General features: G+C 39.5%; 1 protein-coding gene across 1 annotated transcript; it reads right to left on the reverse strand.

Annotated features, from left to right (window-relative positions):
• Window positions 1-480: 480 nt before the first annotated feature.
• On the reverse strand, window positions 481-17,117 carry LMNB1 (lamin B1). Its single transcript, XM_061475630.1, has 11 exons — window positions 16,737-17,117; window positions 12,230-12,386; window positions 11,277-11,402; window positions 10,123-10,293; window positions 8,785-8,910; window positions 5,168-5,388; window positions 3,989-4,214; window positions 3,336-3,440; window positions 2,869-2,988; window positions 2,044-2,157; window positions 481-752 (listed from the first exon to the last, which is right to left on the reverse strand). Exons 1-11 carry the CDS (start codon window positions 17,087-17,089, stop codon window positions 711-713), a joined length of 1,761 nt encoding a protein of 586 aa, XP_061331614.1. The 5' UTR covers window positions 17,090-17,117; the 3' UTR covers window positions 481-710.
• Between the last annotated feature and the right edge of the window lie 590 nt (window positions 17,118-17,707).

Genomic DNA, 17,707 nt, shown 5'->3' on the forward strand with positions numbered 1-17,707 from the left:
ATCTTAACAATACATCTAACACATTCAATATGAACCGTCTTGCAGAAGAAAATCTAAATAAAGGAAAAGAGTACCTATAAGGAGTTTCACTGCATCCTTCATTGTCTGAGTGCATTCATGATCACCTGGGCTATGTTTTTTTCTGTATGTTTTCTTGTATTTGCTTTCATTTGCTTTGCTTGTTTGTATTTTTTTGGGGTTTGTTTCTTTTTTGTTTGTTAAACAAAGCTGTTCTTTTCTGTAGAAAAAGTTTTATAGGCTTGACTGCATTGTAGGGAAAAAAAGTCTCTAGTATAAAAGTATTCATAGTATCATAGTATCCCCTTCCCCAACAGCACCTAACAATAAAGAGATCAACAGCAACTGACTAGTCTACAGTGGTATAACCTAAGAAAAATCGATCCCCAAAACATTGGAATATTTCTATTCCAGTAAGGTTTCAAGAAAAGGACTGGCATATAAATCTGGGTGACAGGGACATCACTTTTCAAACAGTACATTGTTCAGAATCAACAATTCACATCCTGTGAGAAAGTTACAGGTATTTCTTTTACAAAACTTCCTTTTCATTGACAAAGGAAATTAAGGCCATCAGACTCGCAGCATAAAACTTCACATACAGAAAATACAAAAATACGTTGTGCTTATGAGCAGGCTCTGTTCTGCAGATAATGTTTACCATAATTTGAGGAACTCCGCTGACTAGAAGTTTACATGATCATACAGCTTCTGTTAGATGCCTTCGAGCTTGCCTGTTATGAATAGAAAGTCATCTTTGAAAAAAAGAAAAAAATCCAGCAGCAGAAAATTGAGCAACTCAAAAACAATAACCATTTTTAACCTATGAAATTATTAGCCTGGCACAGTGTAAGCAAGAGTCGGCATGCAAAAATTCTACATCTGTTGTAGCCTGTATGTAAAAGAATAAATATCTATCTTTTCCTGTGAGAGGTAACAGATGACATACCAGAAAAAACACAAATTATTTTATTTGAATCTCAAGTCAAGAAGCATCAGCGAGTTTAGACAGGTGGTGAAAACTGCAGGGAACACATACAAGTACCTTGTGAGTTTTAACCTAAAGAAATCTCATCTCTCCATAACATTCTTATAATTATAGCTACTAAGACACACAGTTTAGCTGAACTACACAATCCCAGAAACAAGGAGAGCAGAAAGATGCACTTTTATTGCATAACTGCAATAAAAACCTGACTCTATTAAAAGTTATGATTCAGTTATAGGCCAAAAATCTACAACTGCCAAAAAATAGGATTTCCAACACAGCCAGCTCTCTCCAGTGCTTGTCTGTCTACATATACACACTTAATTACTGTTATATATTAGCTTTTCTAACTGACTTTAAGATATGTAAAAACTGAAATGTGGCCAAGTTTTAAGGCAAAGCAGCAAATGTGAACATTGCATTACAGGAACATGTGTTTCATTCCTTTTTTTCCTCTTTAGAAAAACTAGCCAAAAGAGTAAGATAATGGATAAAACTCAGAACGTGAACAATGAAGTATGTTGTGCTTCAGTATTTTCCCTTACTAGAATATTTTGTGGTCACTGCAATTTCACACCTTTCCACTCACCACTGCATTTCTTCAGGATGCACGAGACATTTATTTCTGATAGTGTCTTCAGTATCTCATTTCCTCTATTAGAGAAAATGAGATATTTCAGTTCTCAAAACTGTAGATAAATTTAGGTGTTCCTGCTTACGCCAAACGTTACCAAAACAGCTGCCCTGGGGAAGTTTATCAGGAACAGAGGGGGAAAAAAAATAAAATCCCGAAATCTTTAAGCTTGAAAAGCTCTTTTTAAGAAAAATTCACTTATCTATCAAGTGAATGTGTGAAGTAGTATTTTTATACTGGTTTTAGTAACACAGCTTCATGCTTTCAAATTTCAAATTACTGATAAAACAAATCCAAAACAAAAGAACATCCACACCTTAACAGGTATGATATTTTCCATAAAATTTATGACTTCAGGTTGAAAAAAAGAGATACATAACCTTGTTAACCTAAAATAACATACCTGCTGGTAATAAAGGCCTTGCTTCTCCATAGCTTCAGCTTCTTCTTCCTCAGCTTCCTCCTCTTCCTCTTCATGTACAGTTGTTTTAAAGACAGTGCTTCTCTGAGCAACCTCCTGCAGAGTTTTATTTTGAAGACTTAATTCTTCTAAATATTTGGTGCTAATATACTTATATTTTGAGCAATGGGAATTCCAGCTGTTGGGAAAGCTCCTTGTACTGATTTTGTCTATATACTTCTTATGTACTGCTGTGCATAAACAGCATTTATAACACCTTAGTTTTAAATACCTTACTGATTTAAAAGTCTAACACAACACTCAAAAATTCTTTCAAAATCTAGGTGTTTTTTTAATGTATTTAAATATTTTATTTTAATTGCAAGGTGTCATAGCAACTGCCCTACCCAAAGTTTTAACTCTCACCTTACCAGAATTAATGCCTCGGTGATTAAGGTTAGTTTCACTGTAGTGTTTTCCACACCCCATAAATACAGTTTTAAGAAAAGTTTACCAAAATCTTTTCTTTTCAAAGCATACTCCAAGGCATTGCCCAATTCCTGGTATGAAGTCAGTGTCTGAACAAGTCATTCTACTACTTATACTGAATACAAGGGAAAAAAATCTCGCACTTCATTAAGACTGCATTCCTAAATTGCAGTAAAGACAGACAGGGATACAGTATGATTAGATGTAAAGCAAAAGGAGAAAACTTTAGCAAGCACTCATGTGCACCCATGCATGAAGTTCTAAAAATGGTTCTACCTTCATCTTTATAAAGGATGGCACCGCACAAAGATAAGTTTAAACACAGCTTAAGTACTTTACCTCTCCCTGAGAATTTTTCAGTACAACTTTCACATCTTCACCAGTGCCCCAAGAATTCTGGTTCTTCCAGATGAGGTCAGTGGGAGGGCTAGCAGTTACTCCAGCATTCGCAGCCCAGACCTGTTAAAAGAAGTCACACTTGAGCATTAATTACTAGTCTTATGTATTTCCATGTTATTTAACAAATTAATGTAGTCTATTTAAGTGACACTAGTGAATCTCCCCCAGTTATAAAAAAATAATATGGAAGTGCACCTCTTTATGGTCAAAATGATTACTTCATATAGGAAGTTTCTGAAAAATGTAGCTTTGTCCAACTTTTTCCAAGTGAGGGATACAAGTAATGCCCAATACAAATACAGGCGATTATTTTCTGAACATGTACACAGAAAGTACAAAACTGAAAATTTTGCATCTTATTGACATGAAGTCCATTTCAACTGAACAGCTGAAGCTTGGCAACTTACTGTAACAGTCTGGCCTGCCTTTAGTACATATCTTGAGGTATATTTGTAAATAGCAGAAGTGTCTCCTATTTTTCGGATCAGCTCCCAGCCTCCCATAGGTTGATCCTAATAAAAAGGAGAAAAAGACTTCCATCAGCAGTCATTTTCTGTTACACATGTAGGGTTTCTTACACAAGGCTATGAGGAAAATAAAACTTTCAATAAAAACTTATTGCTTGATCTTCAACATGCCAATTAGAATAATGTTAGGTTTGTCTTCTTAAAGCTTTTTCAGTTCTGATGTTATGAACATGTTATATATTTATAACTTACATCAGTTTTGGTACTGCTTAGTAATGTCTGCTTACACTATTTCCTATCAGTGATAATGCTACCTGTAATACTTTACAGGTAGATCACTTGCAAGGCAGAATTCTGAAGAGTGATGTAGCACTTAGCAGGTGCTATGGAAAGCATTAAAATTAAGTAGGAAAGAGTCACTGTCAATCAGGAATACTGTATGAAAGCTTATTTTGTGACACACTAATTTTAGTGCCCTCTCTTATACAGCACGCTTTAGCTCCAACAGTCCACACAAAGGATAAAAGCTGAAAGGGTGCCAAGTATGCCTTCTATCTCTGATCAGCCCACTATATACATGTGCATCTTCAAACCTGTCTAGAGTTGTTCTTCAAGCGGATGAACTTTCCATCAATGTCTATCTCCTCAATAGAGACACTTCCAGTGGCAGAAGCTGAGTGGGAAATGCTAACACTACTGCTGGCTTCAGATTCTTCCACATCTATCCTCTTCCTCTTCCCTCTGGTTGTACGCACACTACGGCTTGACGAAGCGCGTGAAACAGTCACTCGGGAAGATGGGCTTGCAGAAAGTTGCAATCTATTGAAGAAATACACATCCATCACCTTTTGGTTTTACTTTTTCTACATTTTATTTTATAAACTTCCCTCTCTTTCTCTTCTTTCCACAGAATTACAGAGCAAAAAGCTACAGGAACATGGTAAACAAAGTGTGTTACACAAAAAAGTGAAGCCTTGGGTACTTTTTGGAGAATTGAATGACACGTTGTCAGCTTATTAATACTTTTGGAGCACAGAATTCTGAAAGCCTACTACATTAAGATTATAAAGGCACCTCCATCCATCTGTTAAAAGACTGCATTCCTGGGTAGATAGAACAAGTTCAGAAAACGCTCTTAGGGGAAACTTAAGCCATTGTAGAAAATTTATGCAAAAAACCAGTGGCAAAAACTTTTTCCGTTTCATTTCCACACTTGAGGAAAATCAGCCTGGATCAGTAGGATGCCATTCAGAAAATGGTCAAAATGCTTTAAAGTGACAGCTGTGACTTATCAGGCAAAAATTTTCAGTATGGCTGAACTCTGAGGTCAGATGTGGAAAATGTAACTAGCTGATAAGCTGGGCAATCAAATAGCTATTAAAACTTTACTCAAATTATTCTATACTTAAACAGATTTGACGAACAACTAAGGAGAACGTAATTAACTCCAAAAAATAATATTAACCATAGCACCAAAGAGACCTAAAAATTATTTCATAAAAATGATAATTCATTATATCCTCAGTGCTTAATAAAAAAATAATAAAAGAATGGTATTTGTTCCCTTGAGAGCTATTGGTCCGATACTCGAGCAGCCTGGTCTCATGGACTTATTTAGAAGTATCAGAAGGATGGTGCAAAAACAAACAGTGCCTAGGAACCTATAGTAAAACTCCTAATAAATACATTACCAGTAAGAACTACCTTTTAACACAGAATGGAACAAGCAAGGAAAGCACTTATACCGCATTTGTTGCTACATTCTTTCATACCTCTCCTCTTCACCCTCAAGCAATTTCCGGTATGCACTGATCTCCATATCAAGCGCCAGTTTAACATCCAGAAGTTGCTCATAGTCATCCAGCTGCTCCTGCACCTTACTTCTTAACTCGGCCATTTCTCTCTCTTTCTCAGACAGTAATTTGTGACAGTTTTCCCGTTCCTTGGCCAAGCTGTCCTCAAGCTCTTGCACTCTATCTTGCCACGCTCTAGACTAGAAAACATCAAAAACCATCAGTGATGCAAAGGAAAGCCCCTCCAAACCTCCATGCAGTCTGCTGTTCAGCTAAGATGAAAATAGAACATTATGTTAAGCATCCTTCCCCATCTCTGAATTCAAACTCATATTTTCATATTCATGTTCTCCACCTTATCTACTAAACACAACACCTAAGTTCGAGTCAAACCTTTGAAAGACACACTTTGAAAGACAACCACATTTTCCTGGGATCTGAAAATACATTACTATGCTTGAATTTACTCAAGTTGAGAAAAATTGAGCTGAAGAGTCAAACCATTTTGAAATGTGCTGGACAGGTAACAGAATCAAAGCACAGCTCACTGTACTTCAGATCCTGCAGTAAGTAATTGCTCTTTACCTTTGAGATGTCTGCTTCCAATTCCAAATTCTGGGAGGAAGCTTCTCTAAAGGAATAGGGATTGCTGCCAGTGAAAGCCTGTCTGCCTGAAAGCCTTCAAGCCTTGAAGCCTTGCTGAAAGTACAGTCCTAACTGTTCCATGAAGAATGAGATTTTTAAAGCCACATCAAGTCAGTACAACTTAATATCATACATACAAAATAGAATGCTTATCAAAGAAAGGCCAAATGATGACATCTTTAAGGTTTCTTAAAAGTATGCTTTATTCTGTTTGATAGTCTTTGAGGTTTTTTTTTTTTATTAAAAGACAAATAAAGGAACCACATTGTCTGATTAAGTCACTGAGTTTGCTGTGCAGGCACTCTACATAGGAAATCACAGCTATTAAAGCTTTATAATGCTATATATGGACAATGAAAACCTGCACTCGAAGTCTGACACACAGGCCCAGTGTCTGGTTGTCAATGTTAGAGTCATAGAGTGTCAGATGGAAGATCCCACTGAAAACTGCTACAAAGTTCAGTGCTGGCAACTCAAATCTGCTGAGTTGTCTTCTTCCAAGAGAACAAAGCTAAACTTAAAGCTAGCAAATGGAAAAGAAACCTTTACTGGTTGACATCACTAGCCCTACAAAAGAAAAAAAACACAACAAAAACCCAACCAAACCACCACCACACAACAAAAAAAAAGACAAGACACACACAGACAAAAAACACACCAAACAAAAAGTCACAACAAAAACCAAAAAAAAAACACTACACAAAAAAAAAACTCACAGCAACAAAATAGTTTTTGGTGGACAACTACAGACAAACTGGCAGAAGTTGGTTTTGGTAGTCCTGAAGTTAACAACCAACACCTCTGCAAATTCAGAAGCAAGTTTTCTGAACCCAGCTGTCAGTCACAAATAAGCAATAGAACACAGGTAATTACTAAATTGAGAAAGAAAAAAACCCACCAACATCAGAAATGCCTGAACCCCCAAAAGAAAGGTGATGGTAAACTAAAGGCAGAAATAAGAGGTAAGTGGACAGAAGTCTCAATCCAAATCTTGTGTAACCTCATGTGCATTCATCACCTATCTTTTGCAGACTAATTTGCCTATATAATGGTAAAACCTGGAAGATTCATACAAGTATCTGCCAAGTTATTTTGATAATTATGAAATAATACCCCCGAATTTATATTCTTCACTTTAAATACACAGAACTTTGAAGACCTAAGAGTCTACTGTACAGGAGTAATACAATTCAAACCTTATCACAGAAAGAATCAAAGCTAAATCTTACTAATATCTTATACTTTTCAAGAAAATAAATGTTTTTGTTGCAGTTTCAACTGATTAGTAAATTACAGAACCCCATTGCAGAACCAACTCCTAACACTTAATGGTCAGACTTGCTCTTAAAGGTCTTTTCCAATCAAAGTCATTCTATGAAAATCCAAAATGAAAATCCGAAATGCACTGCAGTACACATGATGTTACTCCCATCAAATAACCTAGCACTGAACATACAGTTTGTCATAGGTTGCATCATACTTCTTTGGGTGTGATCTATATGCTCTGTGATCTGACTAAGTCTAATTAGTTTCTGCTCAAGACTCTGCTCTACAAATACTCAAGTATAGTTATTTGACGCATTTTCAGTCTCACTTCACCTTAATCCTGGTAATGATCCATTAGAACCCATACCTCATTCTCCCACTCAGCTCTGAATTTATCAGCAAAGGTGCACTTTTTTCCCCTGGTACCAAACATCTATGTGCAAAAAAACTTTAACCTTCTGTGGACAGAAATAAAAGACAAAAGTAGTACTCGCCAATCTATGTTCTCCCTCTTTCATCCTCGATAAAAATATTTCTTAGGCATTGCACCTTTGAGATGCTTACTGCCCTGGCACCAGAGGGGAGTCCGCGGAGCCCCAATCAACTGGTTGGTGTGCACTGGAGTCCTGTTCAATCCATTCCTCTGCTATTGAGATGGCAAGACAATCTGGGCAGGCTTTATGGAAGTGCCACCTGGGGTTTCAAAACTGTTGCCCCTAAAGCAGAGTTCAGTGTGCAAAAGTCAATCAATACACTGAGTTGAGACATTCGCCCCTATTACAATTCTGTGCAACCAGCATACCTTCTAAGAAACAGGTATTTTTTTCATACAAAATCCTTTCATACAAAATTCTAACAAGGAAGGAACCACATAAGTGATCAGTTACCCACATTTTACGTAACAAAAATGTAAAACACACATGTCTCGATTTTTACCCAGGTCATTATACCAAGCTGGTCTTATATTTACATAAGAAATCTCCTCCTAGAGGTGTGGTTTTTAATATTATAATTATCTAAGGTAACTAAAGGTTATATCTTCATCCCATCATCTACCATTAAGATCTTGCCTAACTTTACGTCCTGTTGCAGCTCCTGCTTAAAAAATAGCTATGCTTGAAGTACTTACAGCATTCTACTTCTAAGGACTTCCAGCTCCTGTGCTCCCATTCTGTAGTCTCAAAACAGACCATCATAATTGCTCATTTTGTAAGTTTTTAACCCCTTTCAAAAATCAGTAAGTTCATTTTTTTTTTGTAAGACTTCTAGATGCAAACTGAATCTAGGGTTAAAAAAGATAAACAGAGAGAGACTGCATATTCCAGTTCTGGCTTTGAATGTGGAATCCTATGCTAGACTGCCCAAGTTACTACGGAAAAGAACTAAATCACGTGTAATGTCAAAAGCTTTGAACATAGAGCTATTGTCTAAAATTGTCACACCTATTACAAAAGTCACTTAAGAGTACTGCCTTTCAAGTACTCATTCTGTAGCAGAATACTGCACCCAAAAAAAAAATCAGCTTTGTCAAAAGCAGGCATTAAGAAATTTGAAGAAGTACAGAACAGTAGAAGACAAATGAAAATCATGATGCTGAACATACTTACAAGTTAAGGGAAAGTCCTTTAATACAGAAATTGACATCTGTAATAAACAAGACTGAAGAGTCACAAACAGCTTGTTACCTCTTTCTGAAGGCTGGTGAGATGGGAAGTCAGAGTATCAATTCGTATGTGACTTTCATTCAGTTCTTCTCTTATCAAATTGGTTGCAGAACTGCTCATTTCAGAGGACAGTTTAGCGTTCTCAAGCTGTAGTAGAGCAAGTTAAAACATCAGTTTCAAAGTAACTTTTATTACAAGAATGAGTCACTAAAAACCACATGAAACACTAAGCCACAAAGTTCCTCTCTACGGTTCTAACACAATGAAACATATGTTTTGTTTTTTAGGGTTTAGGTATGATGGCTCAATTACCATGCTGGACTGCCCCACCTGAAATCACAGTCCTCTGAATATTTATTCTAGGATTAAAAAAGTTTCCCTTGAAGACATCACTGAAGTTGGACTGTGAAGTTCAGTTTTCATGTTGGCCAATGTTTAGCATTGTATATTTATTTACTGTAATTAAATTACTAATTCTCTAGAAAACAAACCTATGTTAATTTTCAGACAACCTAAGCAAATTGGTAATGTGCCTTCAGATTACAATTCCAGTGTCATAAGTCACTACTGCTTCATAGTAATATCATCATGCTGAAGAGAGGGAACAAGAAAGCTTCAATTATGAAAGGTCTATTAGACTAAAATATAAATTGAAAAACTTTTTTCTCTATTTTACTTAAGATTTTCCAAGTCAGATGTAAGCCCCAGACAAGCATCCGCACTCTGTTAAGACTGTAGAACTAAAAAGACAGAACTATGATACTAGATTCAGCTTGTATCAACTTTTCTGCTGTAACATCCCACCTTGCTCTAAAACATACGAACTGCAACAAGTATAGCCACAGAAACCAGTTTCAGTTGAGACATCAGGATCCCTCCTGACAGAAGTGCTGAACTGTATTAGAGGAAGGAAATTATGAAGTACAACTCAGCTTGAGAGTATGCTTCCTCTCTAGAAGAGTGAAAGCAGGTATCACTGCGTGTGGTAAAGTTTCCATACATTATGTACAGGGTCAGAGGACTCAGGAAGCTATCTTCTCAGCAAGCCCTATTATGAAGTAAGTTTCATTAAAAAAATATAGGCCATCTTATTGATCATCAAGGCTATGTTACAGTTGATATGTAACAACACATAAGTTTTCTTTGAATTCACAGCAATCCCAGAACCAAGTACCTTTTCCACACGCTTTGCCTTCACATGGGGCTTCTTAATCAAATGATACCAGAAAATGCAAGTTCACATTCAAATGCATGGTAATTTTAAACCAAACTCCATAATAAACTCCTCTGAAATGCATATCTTTTCATCAAATAAAACAAAAAAGTACATCAGACAACTGCATGAAAACACGTTCTCACTTTGGCATAGTAAGTCTGTTCAAGCTCTTCTTTGTATAGCTTCACTTGTGCATCGTGCTCCATTCTTATTTCACTAAGGGCTTGGGCCAGTTTATGTTCATATTCAATTTGGCGCCCAGAATCAACTTCAACCAAGCGAGTCTCATGTTTCCTTTTTGTTTCATTGATTTCCTAAGAAAAACAGAAAAATTAGATTCATTGGATACGAGACAAATTTCAGAAGACTATCTGCTGAGTGGATAGTGATACAGATTTCAGCTAGCTTTGTGGATCAGCATTGGTTTGCTTCACATTGAAACTTTCAGTAGCAACACAGAGCCATCTGTTCACTCTGATATGCCAAGGTACTTTACTTTGCAATAGCCAATAACTGAAATAAGAGCTAGGATACTATCAGCATGTAAAGTCACATTCCTGAGAGTTATCTGTATTTTCACCAAATACACCTCAATACGGTTAGATTTTAGGAAGACATCCTCCCTTTCTTCAGGTCTCTTCTACGCCTGTACAAAACTAAAATAAGGTGAAATTAAACAGTTACTTTCACAAATCAGCATTTTCCTCATTTATTTGTATGCTTGCCTGTGGTCTCTGGAAAAAAGATTCCAACACCACGAGCAAAGCTGAAGATGCACCTTGCAAGGAAAATCACAAAACCACATACAGAACAAAGGACAGTGTGGCTAAGTACATTTGTTACTGCTCTGAGGTTCCTTCTGGAAAGCCTTCAATAACTGCAAGTGAAAGGGAGTCAAGAAGCTCTAGAAGACAAATCTACTGTTTCCATTATTCAAAAGCATCCAACAAGGAAGTTTCAAAATTAAAAACCAGCAAAAAATAGCATCTGCTTGAGTGTCCCTCTCCACTTTATTTCTCAGAAAGGGATTATGCATGAAAATTGACCTACTTTCTCATTGCTGTGAGATGATGTGCACCATGGGCATAACTTAATATGAAACATGACATATGAAGTTATTTTATGACAAAGGCTAAGAAAAAAATATCTGGAAATCTTCCAGCTAGAATACAGGCAAACCCTGCTCCGAGTTACAGTTCAGACCTCCCAAATTAAACTATTTCAGTATTGCAAGAATAATCCCCCCAATAGTCTTCTTTCCTTTAAAGATGTGAATTCTTGAGACTAAAGCATTTACCTCCTCATACATATTTTTACGGAATTCCAAGTCCTCAATGAGACTCTGACAACGGTTTTCAAGATCAACCTTCTGTAAGGTTTCATTTGCAAGCTGTTCCTTGACAGCAGCTGAAGAAGCTTCAAGCTTTAAGAAAAACAGAAGAATCAACACAACGATTACGTAGCAGAACTCATATAACACAATGACCTCAGCTACCTAGCAGTACACCTAACCATGTTATGGTTGAATTTGACAACCAAATCCAGTATTTACACCACTAATGTCTTTTCTACCCTTGCAATCACTTCTACAAGTGAATTCTAGATATTTTACATTGGTAAGTAGCATTAAAATGCTACTTAACAACTTTCCATACAAAACTTCAGGTTTTCTACATGGCAAATACCAGTTTCCTGGTCTGCTCAACTCATCTTCTTGAGTTAGTGTTACTTAAGATCAAATTATTTGTGTCAAAGGGTTAACAAAATTTGCACAAGACTTCCCCCTCTTTGTTTTATCAGATGCTCAGAACACTGGGAATCACAAGCAGAACGAAAAGGAGGGCAGAGAGAATCACAAACTTATTTGTCAGTTTTTTGCATCTGCATTGTGAAGTCAGCTTCTGCCCCAAAACAGTTCCACAATTTGCCAAGCTTATATTGACTCTTGACCCGTTTCTTTCGACACAAGTAACATCCCTTGCAATTTCAGAGTCAAAATCTTAAAAGCAGTCTATTCCACCATTCATGTTGTTAATAAGCTGAACAGTACTGGACAGACACCTACTTACTACTGCTTCCAATGTCGACAGTAAACCAGTTTGTTCTAGCTGTGACTAGATGGAAGGCTGGCATTCATTTTTTGGCTACAAGGCTGCATTTTGCCAGAACGTCAGCTCTCACTATAGATTTTTATATTTAAAAGTACCTCATTTGCTGAAAGAAGGTCGGTAGTTAAATATTTCCTCTCACCTGTACCATTTGATCTCTTAAATCATCATTTTCTTCCTCCAGGCTTCTCTTATCACCAAGTGCTGTGGCCAGTGCAGCTTCTTTAGAATTGAGGGCTGCTTCAAGCTCTCTGATTTTTATCTGAGCTCCATTGAGGTCTGTTTCTTTTTTTTCGTAGCTGCAATAAATCACAGAAAGTGGTAAGAAAGTCTAGAAATGCTCCCAAAGTAGACTACTAAGTAATAAAACAAGGTGCAATCTGAATCTTATTGAGACACACAACAAAAACACTTTGTCTTGGCTTAATTTACCTAATTAAAATCAACTCCTTTCTGCTTTCTCATCTGACAAGCACTAGCTTAGCATTTCACTTGGCTGTAGAAATCTAAATATAGGGGAAATTCAAGATTGTCAAACAAGTCTGAGACACATACACAGAAAGGGGAAACTGTTTATTAAAGGTTTCTCTTGTTTTCTCTTTAGCTAGTCACCGTTGAAACAGCCTACCTTCAACAGTATCTTAGTAGGAAGAAATAAGCTCTCTCATCAGAAGGCTCTTTCCATAGGGTGGAAAGCAGTAAATTAACTTCATAGTTTTTTATCCACTCAAGAACTTGTGCAAATAGCCCATTTCTAATTAACAGACCAACTCCTCAATGAAGATTTTACGTTCCCTGTCTATAAAGAAGTCCTTCATAAGCAGAAGCTGTATCACTGAAAATTGCTTTCTAATCATGCATAGTGCCAAAGTTACACAGCATTGAGGAAAGATACCCAAATCCTGCCTATACAACAGTATGCTGAACCACTGAAACTGCACTGGTGCAGAGGTACAGGTGTCCTCCTTTACAAAAGCAAACACACAAGATTTTCAAAATACTCAAATTATTTTTCATTCCTATATAAGCAGTCAGTGTGTAGAGGTTTATTCCCCAAAACAGAACATGCAAACAAATCAGTCAAATGAGAAAAGTACTGCAACAGAAAACCACACACTTCAGCCTGAATTTATTAATTACTCACAAATAATTCTATGACAGGCTACTATCAAAAATGGGGAAAAGGAAAATAATACTCAGTAATCAAAATACTGGCACAAGCAGTTGTGTTTAAATGCGTAACACAAGCTGATTCTTTTTCTCTCTGGGATAATCACATTTCCCTACTAAGGGCAGTAGCGTACGTCAGTTCTAGATGTCTATAATCAACAATTGATTTTATGGGAAAGGACAGATTCAGGCTCAGTAAGACCACAGCTAGCACATTCTTCAGTTTTTACATTTTTTGCAGAAGTAAACCCACCCCCCCCCCCCGAATTCACAACACTAAACTGAGAAGACTGAAAATTGGATGAAGACTCTTAAGAACAAGATTCAAAACTGTCAAAGCATTAACACATTACTTTTAATCACTCTATTGCCTATAAGAAATAGGAATGCTTCTCAGTGAAATGAGACTAATGCTAAAAATAAACACGCAATTTTAAAAGGAAAGATTCTCAAATTTAAAAGATACATGCAACATATGTAATTAACATCATCCTCAAGAGAGACTTGCAAAAAAACACCCGTAGACATAAAAGTAACGTTTCAGCACTACAGCCAGAAGATGGCAGGCTTTACATAACAGACTCAGCTCCCCCTAATCCGGTTCCTGGTGAGTAAACACCACACTTAACTAAACGGGTAGACTGCAAGAACCTAGACACACACAAATACTCTTCTACCCTCAACTACTTTTTTCATTTCTGCTGCTCAACACTACCCAGTCCCTCCATAGCATTTTACATACCCCTGCTTAGACCCAACAGTTCACAGCAGTTAGGTCCACAGATAGGGCAAAAGCACAGAATTTACATTTTGATCATGTGGACTCCTAGTTCTAGCTCTTAAAAATTACTCACTGATCTCTGCCCTGTCTCTCCCCTCCCATCCAGGCCTGTACGAACTTCACTATGCAAGGAAGCTGTGCAGCAGAGGATAAAAAAGAGGGAAGGAAATGTGTCTTGCTATGGTACATCTGCAATAAAATCTCCATTACCTATTAGGGAGGTATGAAGGCCCACATCAGGCCTTTGTCATTTGATCACTCCTGGATAAAACTTTATTCAAAACATGGAGACGCTGCTTCAGACAGGCTTTCTCACAAGACTTCATGCTGAAGCCAAGCTGGATCCTAAAACCAGAAAGTCGCACACACACAGGCTGCAGTGTGCTGCTCCACACACAACCCTAAATTAACCACCTTATCTTGGACTTCAAAACAGGAAGATTCCCCAAGTAAAGTTACTTTTTTTTTTAATGCAAATACCTCTACCAATTACAAACTGGTAGACAGCTGAAAAGCAGCTCTTGCAATTGGGGCACGATAGAAAAAGATGTATAATATGGACAAACAACAACAATATGATTAAAACCCAATACACTGCTTGTACCACTAAATTCGGTATTACAAATTTCATCAGACCAAAGTACCCTTCTGGCTTGTTTGCAACAAGATGACTGTGAAGCCATCCTACATTTAATGTAAGTGAAGTCACAGAAGGGGAGAGGGGAAGACGGATTAAAATTAAGCACTATTAGTGTCATGATTTGTCTAACTATGTGTTTGGATGGGCCGTCTCATTCTCAGAATGAAACAGAAACTGGAGCTCAACACTTCAAACGCTGACAGCCAGATGAAATCTCAATTCAGCAGTGTCATTCCAACCCTAAAGGAATACGGGAAAGTGAAATAAGATCAGAAACGCCTCTGTGAATTAGAAAAACCAAACTTTAAATGTATACAACATATACATCACCCTTACACCTAGTAATTTTTATCATTGAGAGTATCAGTCTCCTCCTTATTTCTCTGGGTGCTCTCTTACAATGCACATTAGAAGACTGTCAGGTTTCAGATTAAAGCTCAGCAGTTCTCTTGCCAGCAATCTTCACCTTCCTAAAATCACCTACAATAACGAACACATGCTTTGAAACATTTCACATCTGCTTCCTCAAACAGCTCCTCGAGCTCTTATAGCACACCAAATATGCGCCACAGGAAACCCTGCAACAGCTGTTACAACTTTGCTTGCATTAAGATAACATTGTTCTTCTGAGTTCTTCGCTCAGGGTACCAGCTGCAAAATGCCTCACACTTGCACAGTAATTCAAGCCACAGGCTCATACTGTTACGGATATTCTTTTCACTGCCTAATCCCACTGAAGAAATTCATTTAAGAGTATTGAAGGAAGACCAATTGAAGATACAAAGCAAAAGAGCCAGAGAAATAATCTCTTCAACATTAAAAATGCATAAAACTAGTTCCTTGCCACAATTACATTTACCATAAACACTCCGTCACTGTCAATAATCTCTTTGATGTAGGACCTTCATGGGGCACCAAGAAGTAACCACTAGAACAACTAGACTCACTAATTAGAAACTCAATAGTTTTGTTGGGGTTTTCTTTTTAAATAATAAGAGCCCAAGTTTATATTGGAGCTGCCTGCAGACATATGAAAACATCATTATGCTGGTTCACACATATCTTTTTCCATTATGAAAAATGATGGCTGAGAATGTGTTTAACTGAAAAATCAAAATTAACAAGTTATACAACAGTAAAGGAAGATTAACAGCTCTGCTGGTTTTTTTTCAACATCAATCCTTACACAACATTTGTGATCTCAAGACTAAGACCAGAATGGCAGGTGGGCTTCACTAACGAAAAAAAAACAAACAGAAGATTCTTTTTTTGCTAATGGAAAGCTACAGCAGTCACAGAAATCAAATTTAAGGTAAACACAAGCAAGGAAGCAAATCAACAACTGAATCAAGTCAAATGTGCAAGAAGCAAAATCTAGTAGCATAAATCAGTCCATTGCAAGGGTAGAGATCTTGGCATTGCGCCAAAGTTTGCAATCCTGAGAATATCTGGTCACAAATTTACCTTTGCTTACATTTAAATATCTAGCGAAATACATTTATAGTTACATTTTGGTTTAAGAAAATTCCTACTTGTTACCTACTCGCGTATTTTTTTATTACGCTATTAACATCTTTCAGAAAGGACATTTAGAAAGCCTAGACCCAAGACAACCACTATACAAACTGTCATCACTCTGCATTTTTCCTCCTGAAGCGGCTTAAACCAAACGGACAGGGTCATCTGTCTATAAGGAGAGTGGTGGTGAAGGGTCATCCTGATTCAAACCCAGGATGAATCTGGGCTAAGTTCCGAGGGTGCCGCCAACACTCGTTCACGCGGAGAGCTTGGTCTCCGTAGCGGGGCACTCGGGCGGCGGCTCTCTGGCAGCCAGGCGACAGGCACCGCCATCCTTACGGCCGCAGGCGAGGCCGGCAGGCGCGGGGCGGCGCTCCGGGGGCCGGGCCAAAGCTTCCCGCCGGGGCGGAGCAGGGCAGCGCTGCCGCTCGCTCATTCATTCAAAGCCGGGACGGGCGGGCGAGAACTGCCACTACGGCGGGCACCGCTCAGCCCGGCCCCCGGCTCCCCCGTATCTCCTTCACGCGTACCCTCTCTCACCTGCCCAGGAGCTGCTCATAATCGGCGCGGAGCTTGCTCAGTTCGATCTGCAGCCTGGCCCGCTCCCGAGCGGTGTCGTCCAGCGTCTGACGGGCGTCGGCCAACTCGGTCTCGTAGACCGCCTTGAGGCTGGCGACCTCGCGGCCGCGCACCTCCTCCCGCTCCGTGACCTGCAGCTGCAGGGAGCTGTTCTCCGTCTCCAGGCTCCGCACCTTGTCGATGTAGACTGCCAAGCGGTCGTTCAGCTGCCGCAGCTCCTCCTTCTGCTGCAGCCGTAATTGGTGCGTGGGACTCAGCTGCAGGGAGGCCGCGGAGCCCCGGCTCCGCGACCCCAGCGGTGTGACGGACGCCATGGCGGAGAGGCGAGAGAAGCGGGAAGACGGGAGACCGGACGAGAGACCCCGCAGCAGTGACAGAAGCACACCAACACCGGCAGGTCGGGTCGGGAGGCGAGCGAACAGCAACCCAGCTACCGCCGCCTCCCGCGATACACGAACGATGCCCGCCCGCAATTGCTCCGCTCGGCGCCGCGGTCCAATATGGCCGGCTGTCGCCCAGCCCCACGCCCACGTGACCAGCCGCAGACCAATCGCGATCCGAGGCGGGACGCGCGCCGCGTCCCGCCGCCGGCTGGAGACTCAATTCAAAACCCGCCACCGCCCGCAACTGTCAGCCGGCGCGTGAGGCGGGCCCCGCCCACACCGCGGTGCTGCTGAGGAGGCCGCGCGTGGCGGCGCCTTCCTTTGTTGCCGCTTCCCGGCTCAGGACAAAGGCAGCCGGGCCCCGGCGGGTCCATGCGGCCGCGCCGCCTTCCGCCTCCCCGCAGGGCGAGGCGGACTCCCCTAGCCCCCGGGGCCTGCACCCCTGATCTTGCACACCTCCCCGCCGGCCTCCCCTGCTCTGGCCGGGGGAGATATTCTCGCTCGGTAAGAAAAGTGATCTTGCTGCGCCAAACGTTTCCTAGCCCGCAT

Source organism: Pezoporus flaviventris, unplaced genomic scaffold, assembly GCF_033815535.1.
Source record: "Pezoporus flaviventris isolate CSIRO_AGI_PZ_B2104156 unplaced genomic scaffold, CSIRO_AGI_Pfla_v1 ptg000086l, whole genome shotgun sequence".
NCBI lineage: Eukaryota > Metazoa > Chordata > Aves > Psittaciformes > Psittacidae > Pezoporus > Pezoporus flaviventris.